We start from the raw sequence: 17,471 nt of genomic DNA on the forward strand, positions 1-17,471 counted from the left end.
CGCGGAGTCGACAATCGATACGAAGCACCGAGGGAGCCCCGGGAGAGTCGCGATGTGTATTTTCAGAAGCACACCCTCGTCTGAAAAGTTTTGTTTGCATGCGCTGCCTTTCATCGGGGATATTTACCGTTTGATCTTATTATTTCATTCGTCTAAATTTAAACACTTGAACGTGCCCGTGCCCTATCGACGCCCCTGTGGCCACAAGGCTGATAATTGAATTGGAGAAGCTCCGAGGAACGTTCGATTCCGCTTGGCGAGTTTCCTCTTAAATCCCAATATCTCCCTCGTTTTTTCTCAGCTGTTTTCCGTTTCACCAGTTCCTCGGATGACACTGCCGATATTGTCGCGTTTGCTATTGTCGTACGCTTGATAACCTGTACATTACGTATTCTACGTACATACGAGATAATTCATCGAACAACGAGAATCGTACGACTTTTCGTTCGATGTATTTTCGTCTGAAACGCAAGTAAGCAATAGGATCTTATAGTTCGGTAAGTTCGAGTTTACGTATTTCATTTCCGTGAAATATTTATATCGAAACTAAACTTTTGCTAGTTTTCGTTAACCTCTAGCTTGAAACTATCCCAGAACTAAAAGAAGCTAAATGACATTTACGGATAATCAGGAAAATGCGCAAGAGCATCGTAAGCGCGTTCTCAGACGAATCGAGCGAGGAAAAGCGAGCTAAGCCGCAGGAAAGTAAACCGATTCGTTAACCACGCTATAGTCACGCCGGTGTAAGCCAAGCCAAACATTGACATGTTCAATCATTTCGATCTCTCCACCTACCATCGCTTGACGAGCCCACGAGCCCCGTGCGCCACACGCGCTCAAAGACCAACAGGAAAGAGAAAGAAGACGACAGAGGTGGAAGAGAGAAGAGAACAGAAGCGTTCGCCATCTGGCGTCGAGGAAGGGCCCCGCCATCAAGGGGTAGAAATTGAAATGAAAACAGGAGAGTCCACCCCCGGTTTTGTCTCCTGTGCTCTCGTCAATGAGGGCTATTAGGGGACGATATGTTTTTCTTCTTTCACAGATTTCTACTCGATGCGTTGACTTTCGACTTGTCAGCGGGATATACGATATACGTAAGTAGGTACTTGTCTTTTGTATCGATGCATCGTGAATTCGTCTGGACTCGGCGGTCGCCTATAGACTTCTATCTGCTTAGATTTAAAATCGTGGAAAAGGGTTGAGAGAAAAACAAATTGATATCCGTGTCGATTACTCGCATCGTATTACAAATTGTCGTTATTCCAGTAGAATCGAACGATAGATTCGTCTGTTTTTTTTTTTTTTTAGGAAGCAAAAAACGAGTACGTTTCTTTCATTCTCATCTCGTAACGTTATCAGCGTTCGTTCGATTAATTGTCTTTATAACGTCGCGTCCGACGTATCAATCGACAGTGGTATCGTTCGACGAGTGGTCGAGTAATCCGCTTTGGATTATTATTAACGCAACAATGACTGGAAGCTCGAGAAATTCTGTTCGAGAAAAAAAGAAATGAAAAGCTCACGGGGCTTCGTGCGTGCATGAATAGAATGCAAAAGTATGCTTACATAGCTACTATTTCCCCCCTGTTGCCAGTGGAAAGCCTACGTCTAATTGCGATATGGAAGCGATCGAGTAAAAGCTAAAAACGCGCGATTACGATATTACGTCGGTCGAATTTTCATTTCCTCGGTTCCTTTGTTAAAACCCGAAACTTTTACGATAGCCTTTTAAATCGTCACCAACCCAAATTTTCAAGGCAAAGATTTTAATTTTGACGTACGGTATATTCATAAATATTAGGTGATCCCATAAGTTCGTGCCGTTTTTCGAGCGGTTATACATGTTATTTTTTTTAAACACCTATGAATCGTTGTCTTAGGTATTTTCAGAACATTCGACATCTCTCGAACTGTCGAACTTCGTGATTTTTCAACAAGATCCCGAATTTTATCTTCGTCTGTCCGAGGAGCACGCCCGGAGCGTTCCTCGTCTTCTAAACAGAAATTCCCAGCTCTAAAACGTTGGAATCACTTCCTACAGGTGCGAGACGAAAGCGCATTTTCTCCGTAAACAGCATATATGTTTTTCGTGGCAATTGTTACAGAACTTCCTTTCCGAAATTCATATAACACGAGATGTCGAAAATGGATGCGCATTTCACTCGTGATTTTTTACCGTTAGAAGTCACTGTGTTCGCTATATTACGATCTCATACCCACGAAAATCTGCTCTAGCCTGTTCTCGATCAGCTAAGCTCGAATGCATTGATCCCTTATCGTCGTATGTTTATAAATCGACACATGAAACGTATACGCAAAAGTCGGCACGAACTTATGGGATCATCCGATACCTATGTAGTCGAAAACCTGGAACATTTCATCGATCGAAAGAAGAGGAGGGAAAAAGGAAAAGCAGCATGGGAGATCGAAAGATAGAAAAACGGAAAAAGGACGAGATAAGAGAACTTTCTCGCTGAAAAATACCGTTATTGTAGAAAAACACGAACAGAACACGAGTCAGGGCATTGGAAAAACTTTTAACGATCGATAAATTAGACTGTGGCCTAAGGATTGGAATAATTCGTGGAAATAAACCTCGGTAACTTGGGCGGCTTTATCCAGTCGCAGAACGCGCTGTTGCGAACATATAATAGAAGAGCGGCGATTCATCACGGTCACCGATTCGCGGTTTTGTCACTGACTATTGTGGACAGAAACAGTTTTGCGCGACAATACTCGCCCTGCCACACCTACGTACACGACGAATACGAGCGACAACGAATGCCGGCGCGGCGTTTCCAGAGGAATGCCTCACGGGTGTCCATGGCATGCATTGCAAATTGCAGGTAGATTTATGGGCGAATCGGGACGTCCCGTAGCCCAGTTCCCATGCTTCTACCGCGTAATCGTCCGTGAAGATCTGTTTTTCCGTAAATAGTCCCTCTAGTAACGTCATTCGCTTCCTTTTTTTTTTTTTTGCTTTTTTTCACATTCTTACCGCCTGCCTTTCGTTCGTTCCTTTACGATATGTTTAAAATTTCCTTTTTTTTTTGAAATTCATGAAAAACCGACGATAAATCTTAGTCGATAATGCGTCGTTTTACTGATATCTAGATTGGAAATATCGAAGACACTTGAAATAATTCACACAGGTATGGCCTATTTTGTACGGACAAGATCGTGTGCTAATATTTGGCAAATCGGTTGAATATATTTATGAATGATGTGAAAGTGTTCGTTAAAGATTATTTATCTTCTGTCTTGAAGTACATATATCGATTTGTTATTTCTCTTTGATAAAATTTTCCAAAGATATAAAGACGTGCATTTAAATTCATTGGATTATATGATAGAGATATAGATTCGATAATCGGATTGAAACCGATACTGGTCGCATGCTTTTATAATACGCTTTCGCTTTATGGATTTTCCTTTATGGTTTTTCATATTTTGCGAATGTAAACGATTCGACATTGTAGAGAACAACGAGTGACAAGATGTAGATCGCAGATTGATGTTTCTTTTATAATCCTAAGATTTCGCATCGAATAGAATAATCCAGAGATTTTTATCTCGTACAATTTTATTTATTTTATTATCGAACCTGTTTCCAATCCTATGAAAGTACCTATCGCTACTGGCAATTTATGATTCGTTAGTCGTTCACTAACATTTCACTAACGATATCCTTATCTAAACCGATCTTTGCCTGATTACAATCGACTTCTTCAAAGTAAAATTTCCTTCTAATATTTCCATTTCCCATTCATCGCAATCGTCGTACGTCTTTGGTAAAAAGTTGTTTCGCTCGACAACATACGAAATCCTAATTTGTGTGAGAATTCAGTCGTCGTCTTAGCCGAGACAAGCACGCTCGTTTCATATGGTACAGGCTTGAACCAGTCAGTCGATCATTTGGGCGGAAAAAGGAAACGCCCATGGCTTTACCGCGGAGTGAATGGTCCGCAGAAGAGGCGTTAAATGCAACAAAACCATGACATCCGGTGGACACGGGTCGACACGTGACCCGTTCAATGCTCTTAAGCCGACCACTCCACGAAGACAGCCAGGACGTTTGTTCGAAACGTTGTTTAGCAGCTAAGGCGCTTTGTGCGCCAGTTTTTACCTTGCCTCTGCTACAATGCTCTTTAATTTCTATGTTTGACAACTGCGATTGTTAACCATCCATTGCGAGCCATTTCCACCGTGTTTTCAAACTGACTTTTCGATGGAATCGAAAAGGCTCTTTGTTCGCGCTCTAATCGTTTGCCACGATGCGATTCTCTTCCTCTTACCTTTTATGAAAAATAGTTGTTTCAATCCTGTGTAAAATACAAGATATTCAATGGTTCCTTTAGAAGCTTTCTCACGAGATTATGTCGTAACAAAAACGACGCTTATATTCTTTCCGTCGTGTTCTTCTTTTCGTTTTATCTTCTAATCGTCCGAAGAGATATTATTTATCGTAATAACTTTTTTATTACTCAACCTAATACGTATTCTTCGTAACGAGTTCTTATTGCAAGGAACAAAGATAGATATTAAAATTACCATTACACCGTTTATTTGTAATCTTTCTATAGTAAAATAATAATTTCAATCTCGTTAGATTCGTTCGTTATCTCGGTAAAGAAATATCGGGATATTTGTTAAATGAAAAATGTTTGATCGTTGAAAACTTATAAAAGCGTTTCACCTGCATATTTCTTTGAGATTGCACGATTGCGAAAAGCAAGCAAGAACTAAATTAAACAGCCATTCCTTCCTCAAACTTGAAACGAGCTATGAATTACGAAACCGTATAAAAAACTCTGCTTTCAAATTATTTCTAGACGATACTCGAACGTGAAGGGGACGTCTGAGAAAACAAGAAGCAAGCCCAAGTTGTAGATTCTCGTATTGTCGGGACGGTATAACGAAACCATTCTGGTCAGACGGTAGCGTAATACAAACTAGCCTTTCGGTTCTCCAAGTTTCAAGTCCGCGAACTCGCTCTTGTAAGACTGGCTCGTTGGTTCGCCTTCTTTCTATTTCGTGGTTCTCGTCTCTTCGTGCACACGGGACAGATTGTCAGACGGATAGATGAACAAATGGAAGGAGAAATAAAGCGGCGGCACAATTATCTTAATGGAGTTGTGGACACTGGTGAGCATTATCGATTCAACGCGTAAACGTCGCCACGCCACATTGCCCGTGCCATAATCCTTACACAACGAAGAAGCGAAAAAAATATTGTACTAAAAACTTTTCCCCTGTTCACCCACCAACTATCAATGCCAGTCGAGAGTTAACCGCTCTATATCTCGTACGAATGGCGGTAAAATACGAGCTATCCATCTAATTCGTAGATCGTAAATTTTCTAGATCGTCGTTCATCGAAGTTTCGTTGCACGTAAAGTTTCTGTCTCGTAGTTTCCTCTTTCCACGAGTTGGACGATAAATAATCAGATATACAACGATAAATTAGATTCAAAGATTCTATTCGCCAAATTCGTACCAATCTGAAACGTGTAGGCGCAAATATACAGGGTGGTTGGTAACTGTTGATACAAGCGGAAAGGGGGTGATTCTACGCGAAAAAAGAAGTCGAAAATATAGAATAACAATTTTTTTTTTTTCAATTTTTCCATCGAGACAACGATCTACAGTGAGATCCGTTATAACGAGACGCGATAAAGTGCACGCGTACCGAGCGAGAATTCAAAGTCGATTTTCTCGAAAACAAAGCCTCGAACGAAAAATTGTTATTCTATATTTTCGACTTCTTTTTTCGCGTAGAATCACTCCCTTTCCGCTTGTACCACCAGTTCCCAGCCACCCTGTATAACGCAAGTATAATTCCTCGTGAATCACTAAAATTCCATATCTGCAGGTGAGCACAGTGCGTTGCTTGTTTCATTAATTATTTTCTATTATCGTGTTGGTAAGCGTATTGGCAACGAGACCGATGTTCTTTCGTCTCGGTACAAAAGTGGCTTACAAAACGTTGGAATGAACAATCCACTCATCCGAACCGCCACGTGAGCTGCACGTGCCAGGAGCGTGCCGGAACAACTGGTGCCCTGTCGTTTCTGCCACCATGTGCGTCAATGAACGTGCACTGTGCACGCGTGTGTAACACGCGGCTTCTTTTCGCGACGTAAGATCATCACCTCCTCTCTCGTACGCCTCGTTACCCTTTTCCTTGTTGTTACGACTTACGCGTTTTTATTCCGCGACTTTGTTGTTCGACTTGACGTTCGGGTAATGGAACCACATCGACGAAGCCAACTGAATAGAAAACACGCGCGAATAGAATACGTATTTATTTCCTGCATCGGTTAAGCTCGCAGATAAAGATCTTACTTTCAAAAATTCACCGTCATAATGCCCGAAAACGTCGAATAAATCGTCATTGATGATCCTGAAGATATACGAAGGGTTGTAAGTAGACGTTGCACTAGAGGCACCCGCATTTTTCACGAGAACTACTGTGTCACTCGACTTTGAAACTCGGCACGATGGCCCCGGTTCAAATGATAAACAACTCGAAATGTAGCTCCTAATCGCACGTAACAATTCCATTGTAGCAACGAGTGCGACCAACTGCCGTGCTTAACACTATATCTTTGACGACATATGGGATAGAGTCGATGGCCTTCTAGTACTTAATGTTTCGTGCTTGTACCTTGTACCCCTCTGTACGAACGAACTTTGATAGCCACTTGAAAAAGCTAAGGGTCGAAGCTTGAGAGGGATCTTCTTCCGCCTTCGATATCGATGCCAAACGATTTTGCGTTTTGTCAAAATTTAGTTGAAATTGTTCGTAGATGACGTGGAAATTGGAATTTAGTGCGATTATTATTTACGGCGAGTGGCCAAGTTCCAAGTGTCAGAGATACGCGAAATCGAATCATCGAGCGTTTTAAATTAGGTTGTCACGGAGTGGGTAGTCGTGATAGAACGTGTGCTGAAAATGTCCGCGTAATTTTAGACGAAGAACAAGATTATTTGTACGAAAAATTCGGATTCGAGCGAATCGTTGAACAGTATGTTTCAGTTACGTTTGGTTCGTCTTTAGTTGCGTTGTATCCGTATATTTTAGGATTATTTTCAATATTAAGTACTTTAGTAAGTAATTTGAAGTTAGTGCCAGCTTTAGACATGGTTTATATATGCGGGTAAAAAGAGTTTCTTTTCTTATCTAAAATAAATCTATTTTCTTTCGTTCCTTATTGAAACTCGTTAGAAAATGAAGAATTTGTATGCGAATATCTAGGTACATAGTACGAATGTTTCCTGAAAAATAAGCGTGTAGACTATAAGACGTATGTTACATGGAATGTAATATTTTGTCTGTTTCTCATAATGTATAATAACTTATGACATATAATATATAAAAGATAACCTGTATAGCTTGGAATACAGATTGCTGATGATTAAATCGTTTTTGTAAACTACATTACCTATATAACGCGGAATAACGTACAAAATTATATATAAACGAAGAAGAAAAACAATACGTAATAAAAAACTGAAGAAACGTAAAAGAGGGAGGGGGGAGGGCAGAAATAAACAGAAGTCAAAAGAAATATCAAATTAAAAAAGACTCACGTTCTTCCTTGATCGGAAAACAGCTTGGTGTTTTGATCTTCCGTTCTAAAACAAAAGGAGAAAAATAAACTAATTAAGTTTATTAAAGAAAATCATAGACCGAACTTAGAAATAACGTACTCTTTATAAAATAAAAAGTACAGAAAGGAATAAAATAATAAGAAAGGAAAAGATTTATTCGACGTTGAAAAAAAAATCATGTAAGTTGGGAAACGAATAAAAAGGTCTGTTAAAGTATTTCTTCCAGATTGTTAACAGTTGACAATCTGACGAACACGTTTTGTTTATAGTCTCGTTTCGTGGTTTTATTCTGTAAAATTTCGCAAAAACGTTGAAATAATGCTCGCCTGGCAAGCACCATAACGTTTTTATGGGACATTGTGTCAGGCGTGTTTCAACTCGACAACATTTTTCTCGCGGTACGATCATAAATAATTTACCTGCAAACAAGTACTACGTTCGTTCAGCTCGGACTTACCTGTGCAATATTCTGATTTATCATCCACCTTTCATTTCATTGTTTGTGGATTTACAGTAAAATTATTTATAAGCGACGCTGCTATGTGATTTTCCTGTATGTTTAATATAAATAAATAAAAAAACGATCGATGTTTGACTTTTTTTATTCTCGTTTACCCGCGTACATACGTAGACACACGAGATATAAAGCTTAATCTGCGTCTCTTCCCTTTTAATCGCAACCCGTTCACTTCGCCACGTATCGCAAATTAGAATCGTCGTAGAATTTAGAAACAAAGTATGCAAAATTCTTCTTTCGTACGCTAACGTGATGCTACGCTATAATAAATATACCTAACTTTTATTCAAAAAAAAAAAAAAAGAGGAGATTTAAAAGTCGAAACCTACTAAATTAGGATAACCAGATTGTACCTGGTATTTGTTAAAATGTTAGGGCTGTAAATACGATGTAAATACAACGTATAAAAATATTCCTTGTGGTTTATCTCTCAAGATATAAATAATTGAATTTTACATTCGAAATGTTTGTAGATTTTAATAGGTAGCTATAGTTACACTACGTTAAGTTAGAAAATCCGATCGTCAAACTCAGGGATGACGTATCTTTGTTACGTAGCTATTGTTTATACAAGATCGTATGAAATTTGGAGATTTTTAATCTTCTTCTACGTTTCGTCGAATTTCCAGCGTCAGACGAACACTCGTGTATCACGTTGTCGCAAAAAATCGACTAAAAACTCGATCAAATTTCTAATCTCGAAGCATCGCCAGTATCCCGTACTCTTGCACCGTATGCCTGTCTGTTCAATAATTGCTTAACCCACATTTTTTAATCGCTGCGCTATTAACAAATTTACGCAGCCTAAAGTAGACCTAAGTATCGGAGGTGCGCGGTTTAAACGGTGTTTAGTTCCCATCAAGAGCTACTTAATCTGCGATCGCGTAAACTCGCGCAACAATGGGGAAACGCGTGGCAGAGAAGGGGCGCACGTGATTACGCTGGCCGAAACTTCATCGTGGAGTCACGTGGCGCCGGAAAAACGGGCTCGGCGTTCGCCGTCGAAAAACCGAACCGCAAAGCCCGAAAGGAGCCACGAGCACTGCCTACGAGAAAAATAACCCCGAGTCATGCGTTCCCACGTATAACGAAACGCGAACCACACGAAACACCAACCCCCTCGAGCCCTCGAGTTTTCGGCGTAACGTTTCGGATTACACGGTATTTTGCTGTTGCCTATTGCTCTTGCGGCTTGATGTTTGCTCGGACTCGTGATCGAATCCCTTCGAAAGCTTCGTTCGCCATTCTGATGCTCTTCTGAGTGAAAATTTCCGCAGTTTGCTCAACTGGTTAGTTGCTGGTTCGATGAGAAGGTGTTTCTCGTTGTGTATGCCGTATACCGGTGGTATCATTTGACTTTGCGAACGATAGAAAGCGAATATTCTGCTCCGATTATTTCTAAACGAGTTAAGATGCTTTCAGGTAGGGCAAAAATTGGACCGATTTCTATGAATTCACATACGAGTTTGGTATGGAAAATAAACGTTCGTACTATTCACGTATTTAGAATACTTTTATAAATACGCTGTACAAAAGTGGCACTGCGTACTGAAATTCTGAAATTCCGGAATTTCATAAAAAGGTGTAGCGAGATGCTAATATCGCGACTATATTAGCTAGAGAAACTGATAGGAAAGTGCATATAGAAGTTACAAGATATTTACTGTAAATAGACGTTAATAAAAGATTAATACGCAGCCTGAATGGTCGTGTTAGACAATTATAAACGTGGAAGACAGTTCCACTGAATGTTAAAGGCTATTAAAATACAATAACAACAACAACAATAATAATAAATATGTATTTGCATATTTAATAGCCTAAAAGTATTTTCTACGTATGCTTGCGTAATTAATAACGTTTTATTTTCTATTTGTAAGTGAAATAGCTAGAAAATCAATACCGAGGTGTATTATTATATAATTGCAAAAATATTATCCACCTAATGGTAATTTTAATCCATTTAGATTGTTTGAAATCTATCCTCGTTATCTACATTTTAATTTTAACTAGATGCATAATGGCTCGTATCACCACGATAAATAAAATCCTGATGTTAACGATTCACGGATTCATATTTTTCTGTACACGTCCGTTTTATCGGATAATTTTATAATGGAAGATCGGTTAATTCGACGACGCCTTTATTATATAACCAAATACCTATGTATATAGGAGCATTCGGTATAGTTAGCTCGTAGTTGGAGAACGTGTAGAGAAGCGTGCAAACATCTCTATCGATTTAATTCCGTACGATAGCAAATTCCTGTCAACGTTCGCTTATATCGTCGTATAGTTAATAGTAACGTAACAACATTTTTCATCAACATAAATTCGCCAAAGTTCGGCATTTATAGCAAACGACGGAGACGTTTCTTAATCTTATCGCACAGGAGTACCTACTCTTCAGTCGGTCGGCCGAATCAATGACATGTGTATACTTACTATAGACTATAGTATAACAGCGTTATCTCGATGTTAGTAAATGTGCCAACTCGCGTGGATGTCTGCCTCTGAAAAGGAGGTCGGCTCTCGTCGCGGAGCGTTATCAGTTAAACAAGTTTTATAAGTTGGAACGTGCATGTGTCTACTATGATTTTTGCGTACCTAGATCGAGTAAACTTGTTTACACAAATAATCAAAGATCGAGCTGGTGTTTTAAAGTCTATCATAATAACAACAGTCTTGACATTTAACATCCGTTCACGTATTACTAAATAGCATCATCTGGTCGAACAGATTTTCAGTCGCGATCCCACGAGTATCTCCAAGAATGAAAATAAAAAAAAAAAAAAAAAAGATGGAAAACCAAAACTAAAACAAGAAGAACGGGAAAAAAGCGATTCAAGGGAGGAGAAAAAAGAACTATCGATCAAACCTTGAATTTGAAACGTCAAACTGGAAATGGGTGGACTTCGATCGGTCACAAAAGGAAAAAAGTTACCAGCGACGTAATAGCTACAGGGTGAGACGCGGTAACTCGATGCCTGGGTGTTTGACGCGTGCCTGAAGGACATAGGAGCGGATCCTTTCCCAGACGCTACTTTACACGCCATTTGCCTTTCTCCGTGTCCTCGCGCTGTTTTATCGTCGCATTAATTTTCGCGACAGGATCTCTGGCGGTGGAAAACCAGCCGCCTCTCGACTTTACCAACTTTTTACGCTGCCCTTCTATTCGCCAGCGAGTTACGAGGCCGTAACACCGGCATCCAGTTTTATTCGCGATCCGCGCCAACCTTTGCAATTTATACGCTGAATTGACAATTAGATTCGGACAAACAGACCCAGACTTTAGGACGGATCTACGAATTTGCGTATATTTTCCAAGTTGTATCTACGAGTCACGTGTCTTATTGTTACAGATCTATAAATCTTGATCTTCCGGATCTCTAACCCGTTAAGAATCAACATCGCGTTAATTTTTCTATTGCGTTATTTTTAATTTTAGTTGCGTCAAAATCCACAGGTATTTATTTCGATTTATAGATTGAAATTCTGTGAATTCTAAAATTTATTATTCGTCTACTACTTATCACGATCTTACGAATGCATACAGATTCCATGCGCGCTTGTATCTTATAAACTCAATAAGATAGAAGATATATGTGATCTTGTTACAGTTACAGATCAATTACGTATTTTGAAATATAGTAGAAAAGTACGATAATACGCCATGCTTATTGGCGAGCACACCTACGTCTGAATAATAGTGAATTTCGCGATATAAGAATTCTAAAATAGATAATCTATTACATTTTTGCTTTTAGGCTTATCTTAAATCTGCGGACGATATGTAAGACCTTTATCAAATCGATTGAACAAATATTTAACGAATTTATGTAATATTTGGAACGATGGAAGTTCTTTAAACGATGAATAGAAACTTAGAAATATAAAAATAGGAAAAGTATTTCCTTCGATTTTAAAGTTCGATTAATTACGATATGAAAAAATTAATTTTTTAACACATACCTAATACGTATTCAGGTTTCTATATGAATCAACCGACTCGTCGTTTACTGGATATGTAACCGGATATATATTAACAAAGATACGTATAGTTGAAAATTAATATCTACCTTTATAATGTTCATTTATGAAATTCATTGGAAGCGAAAGTTAATAATAAAATTAGTAAGAAAATAATAACCAAATGTATAGCTCTCCGGTAGAAACAGAAATTTCCTTAAATCGTTAACCTGTCAAGGATCGACGCAACGTTTCATTTGCGATAGTTTTTCCATCGATACGCGTTATCAAATTTCGTTTTTTGATGAAATCAAAAGAAGAATCGAAATAGATGTTTGTAATATTAAAGCAGATTGTCGTTTGGCCCTTGGTGGGTTAACGTTGCCAAAAAGAGAAAAAAAAAAAAAAAAATAGCGGGCATCAAATTTACCTGAAAACAACATTTTCCAAGCGGAGTTTAAAAGAGTTTTTCAACTCACGTTAAATACGATGTGACAAACAAATGTTCTATCCGACGTTCTCCGATCGTTTAATTCCATATACGTTAGTTGTTTTATCTAATCGTTATTTCGAAAAAGTGGAAAATCGTAATTCTCGAAACGTAATCCCAAAACGACGAAACGAGGCTCGTAAGAATGACACATTGGATCAGCCATCGATAAGCGGGTGTGCAGCAGCCAATAATTTTTCTTCATAAAGACAGAAACTAGCTATAGCGAGTCGATAACCGCTGTTTTAACGACGTTACCGCGCCAATGTATCACATGGAGTGGTCACTCGGGGGGCGAACTCGTGGTGAGAAAACGAATAGAACGAAGGAAACGCCGTGCCGGAGCAGCCGTCGTCGGAGGTTCGTTTTCCACGGGCTTCTGGCCGTGGCTGGGTAGAGGAGATGCGGCGATACCATAAAAAAATAGGAAAAACCACCGCCACCGCAGAAAACTTTCGACTTGGAAAGCAATTCCCTTCTCGCCGGCCCGCCAGCATTTCGCTGGCAGAGAAACGTAGGTGGGAAAACGCTCCTGTTCCTTTTATACGAAAAGAAAAAGGACCGACCAACTTTTTATTACGTCAGAAAATTTACTGTTTGCCTTGTCGCTCCTAATCGATGCGTACTGAAACTACCACGAACGTTTCCTTCCCGTAGTACGGTTATCGCGTGTCAATTCTTTGCTCTCAAGTAAAATTTCTTTGCGCTTTCGTGATTTTGTTATCTTCATATAAATATTTATAATTTTGTTACCCGATGTTGCGTACGTATTTCCAGGAATTTGCAATTTTTATCACGTCTTGTTTCAATGTCGTACATAGATGGATGTTTGAAGTTTCGATTAACTCGAACTTGAAGGGATTTGCGCCAAGTACAACAGCGTTGGGTTTTCACGTTGGATCGCTGCTTTACAGCATTTCAACGTGAAGTATAAGTTTCGTAAGTGTCGTAAGATCGAAATCTCGCGTTAATTTTCGCGTCATCGAAATTTCCTATATTCGTTTCCTTTTAATTTCCTGCGCCTGTCTTATTGCCAAGTGTATCGCGAACTTCGCATAGAACGTTAGTTGAAAACTTCAGGAAACGGAGAAATAGAGGTTCTTTAACAAAATACGAATAAGAGAACCGATCTGTAATTCGCATGCTTTGTCCAACGGAACCGCGAACGTTAATTCATGCACGACTGCTCTCATCGCGATGGGCAAACGAAAAATGAGAAGATCCGAATGAAACGATCAACGAAGAAAAAAAAAAAAGGAGACCAAGCAAAAGGAAAACCTGGACGAATCCCATAAAACGGCGCGCGGATTCAGCAGCCCTTTAGCGGGAAAGCTTCCTCTATACCCGTAATACGATCGAGTCTTCCAATCATCGGCTTTGGCTACCTCTAAACGAAAAAGACGTCTGAACGCGAGCACACGAGCGTCAGCTCGACAGGAATCTTAAGGTACGGGCTCTCTTTGAACGCGGCAAAGCCGCCGATACATCGTCCTTCGGCAACAAAGATACGAACCTTCGTCCTCATTTTCCTGCCGACTCTTCCACCCCTGCACGTGAATACTACGCGCCCTCTAACCAGCCGCCATTTTCTTTCCACCCTCGTCTCCATCCGACTGCTATTCGCCATGAGCCACCGTTTCCTATGGTTACCAGTTACCCGAGGGATGCTTGACAACCTCATTGGAGCTTTCTACTCCTTGTCAAAGCGCCACTCTCTCCTGTCCTCGTCTTCTTAGTCAAAATTTTGTTTCACTCCGTTTCGCCTGTTTTCTCCCGCGTGTGTCCCTTCGCGTGTTTTATTATCAAGATGTTTGCTTGTTTCCAGTATTATAGCGAAGATTACCGATTTCCGCAGCTCTTTCAGGATTTTTCTAGGTATCGTAATTTCGTCACAAGAATGGATAAATTTTGTTCCTTTGGTACGTCGGGATAAACGTGTTAAACGACTCGACCGTGTTAATATTATGGGCGAAATATCGGGTTATTCGAGTCTGCAAACGATTGGCTCGAAGAATATTTCATTTTTATTCCCGCTGCGATTCCCCAATTTTTATATCAGCTCTAATTTTAATTCGAGAAAAGAAAGGAGGTTTGACGTTTAAAAAATTCTATGTGCAAGCTGGTAAGGATTTTTTTTTTTTAGTTCGTTCGATGGAAAAATAGCAAAATACAAAATAAGAAAATACCGGTTGGAAATATTGGGTACTAACGGAAAGTACGCGACAGTGTTCATTTTCTTGTCTTTCTCGTTTTCTTGTACGCATAAAGAATCTGATCGATACGCGTGATTAAAAATTCTCGACGATACAGAGAATTATTCGCGGTGTCACGCTCATCGGTGTCGCAAGATTGGTATAACGGGTGGAAGAGAATATAGTAAGGAACGAGTTAGCTAGGTGGAGAGATTTAATCGATGGCTGTAACGTGGAGAAGAATAACTGGCGTGTAGTTTAGGTCCTGTTGTTTGGGCCTCAGTTTAGATTTAGGTTTAGATTTAAGCACATTCGCTATCGTGCTGAAGCAATACCGTATTGATTGTGGGGTGGCCGAGCCTCCGAACACATTACATGATTAAACCGCCCCAATGGCATAGCAACCGGCCTTGCAGCACTTACCTTATTAAAATATCCACCACCCTCACCGCGCTCTTTTAACAAAACCTTTACACGGACCTGCCAACTATTCCAACACCTACCTTTTGTTATCAAGAAGCATTCGAGCAAGTCGACCGTTTCAAACTTCTGTTTGGCCAATGTCTGCCGAAAAATGATAATTTACTCGTTTGTTGTTAGATTTGTACGCGTTTTATATTTCTCGCTTGACGTTTAACGTTCGAATTGGAACGGAGATAAAACACGATACAATTTGATTTTATGGAATGTCGGAAAATTTGCAAAGTGAGAAAATCGATATATCTAACTAAGGTTACGTTCGAAGGAATTTCGCAACTTCTAATATTACTACAAGTTACGTATATCTTAATTTGGTTTACCGCTACCAATATTAAGTCCAATTCGTTTAATCTTACTGATAGAAGATAAATTCCGATTTAAATTTACTTCCTACGAAGAATTTAGAATTACAGATCTCGACTGGTAACTAGTTGTCGAGATACTCCTCTATGAATACCTTAATTGTATCAAATATAACCACCGTGTTAAATTCTAAACTCTAAGTGCGTATAAAAGTAAAATAAGCGACTGATTAAATGTCATCTAAGGATGTCCATAAAGGATATATCCTAACAAAGACGAAGATGGTACCCCATTGAGGGTAGCCACCCACATGATAACCAAACAGCTAAAAAAATTCTACGAAATGTCCAAATTGGACAAATTGTGAATGTGAAATATTAAATAAATAAAAAAAAAAAAAACTAAGGATGTTAGACGAGTCATCGAGTATCGTTCGTAAGTACGATGCAGAAATAACTAGATGGATTCTATCGAAGAGTTAAAATTATTACTTCCGAGAATTTAAATCGCGTTAAAAATATTTTGTTTTTAAATCCAACGAGTCTGCCTCGTATAAGCAAGTTAAAGGAACGAACGAAGACTAATTGCGCGAAGATAACCGAAAATGCATTTTTACGCAGCTTAATACGTTTAGATACGTAAATTACAAATTGAGCGTGATTAAGAATAGAAAATTGTTATTCGTAAACGTAGCGATGAAACGAAGGAATCTTCGAACAGGTGTATTCATAATTCAAGAATTTTCGACCTTTTCGGCCTGTTTCACTCACCGGAATCGACTGCATAAATAATACACGCGACGCCTTGCTTTGCGGAACAAGCGTAAATGATGCGCGAGAGGAACTGTAAAAAATAACTACGAGCCTAAAGAACCGATTAAAAACTTATTCGATACGTGCAAATTAAAAGTAAATTCGTTAAAATCACCAAGTTGTTTAAGAGAACCAAACGATCCTGATTCCTATAGGGGGAAACCATATTAGTAACGATTTCATATTTTGCATTTCCTAGTTTTCTAACGAAAGATGACAAAATGTAAAAGAGTATGGCAAAGTACGCGAATCCTTTGCGCAGAGTAATTTGTTAAACGCGAAAAGCTACCGCCATTTCGATACATTAATGCAGAGGATCGTTTATCTTCCCCGAAGACAGGCATGAAAAAACAAACGAGACATAAAACATTAATGTCTGTGCTCGTCTTTACAATTTTAAGATATATAGATAAATCTACTTGTCAGAAATTACCGTCAGACTTTAAAGAGAAAGTATTTTTCATCTTTTTGATATACCTATCTTATTTTAATTTAGTTAAAAGTTACAGCTTCGCGAGACCGTTCTTGGCAATTATACCGATTTATATAACTATTTTTGTATTACTTTGATACATACGTTTTATTTCATTTTACATTTCGATAATTAAAATTGGTCGAAAAATGTTCGTTGCTTTCCATCTAAATATAGAAACTCGTAAGTAAATAAGTTTTAGTATTTCAATTGAAATTTTAAATGAAATTTAGAATATGTTTCTCAAGGTACATAGCAAACTGTACAGTAAACTGTAAACCTTGCCCTGCCTGGATGTCCAAATTGTAGAGATTACACGTAGAACATACCGATAACATGACGGAAAATATTCCATCGTGAATTAGCAACATTCTGTAAAATCGCACGTTCCAACAGATGGATCACGTTGTTACTTTCTGAAAATAAATTTTTATTGAATAGAAAGGGAAAAATATATATATATATTTTAATCGCGCTTTTCGTCATTTTTCCTACCACATAATTAATTTCTTTCGTATATCCACGTACACGGTACAGCAATAACGTAAAGTTTTTAAGAATTACGGGGTAGCAAGTAGAAAATACGTCGTGTACAGAAAAAGTATGTCGATGATAAATCGCA

The 17,471-nt window shown here is 38.9% G+C and overlaps 1 protein-coding gene across 4 annotated transcripts in view; it reads right to left on the bottom strand.

The window, feature by feature from the left end:
* Positions 1 to 17,471, bottom strand: part of LOC117242812 (LIM/homeobox protein Lhx3-like) — a 58,255-nt gene that overhangs the window by 37,471 nt on the left and 3,313 nt on the right. For 3 of the 4 annotated variants that reach the window (XR_004495337.1, XM_033509763.1, XM_033509762.1), the window contains exon 2: positions 7,594 to 7,638. The exons of the other annotated variant lie outside the window; for it this stretch is intronic. Coding sequence is in view for 2 of the 3 variants with exons in the window: in XM_033509763.1 (XP_033365654.1) it covers positions 7,594 to 7,638 (45 nt within the window). In the remaining variant the exon portion in view is untranslated. The remainder of the gene's footprint in view (positions 1 to 7,593; positions 7,639 to 17,471) is intronic. 4 annotated transcript variants of the gene reach the window in all.

This window comes from Bombus vosnesenskii, unplaced genomic scaffold (assembly GCF_011952255.1).
Source record: "Bombus vosnesenskii isolate JDL3184/JDL3185 unplaced genomic scaffold, Bvos_JDL3184-5_v1.1 scf7180000016279, whole genome shotgun sequence".
NCBI classification, from domain to species: domain Eukaryota; kingdom Metazoa; phylum Arthropoda; class Insecta; order Hymenoptera; family Apidae; genus Bombus; species Bombus vosnesenskii.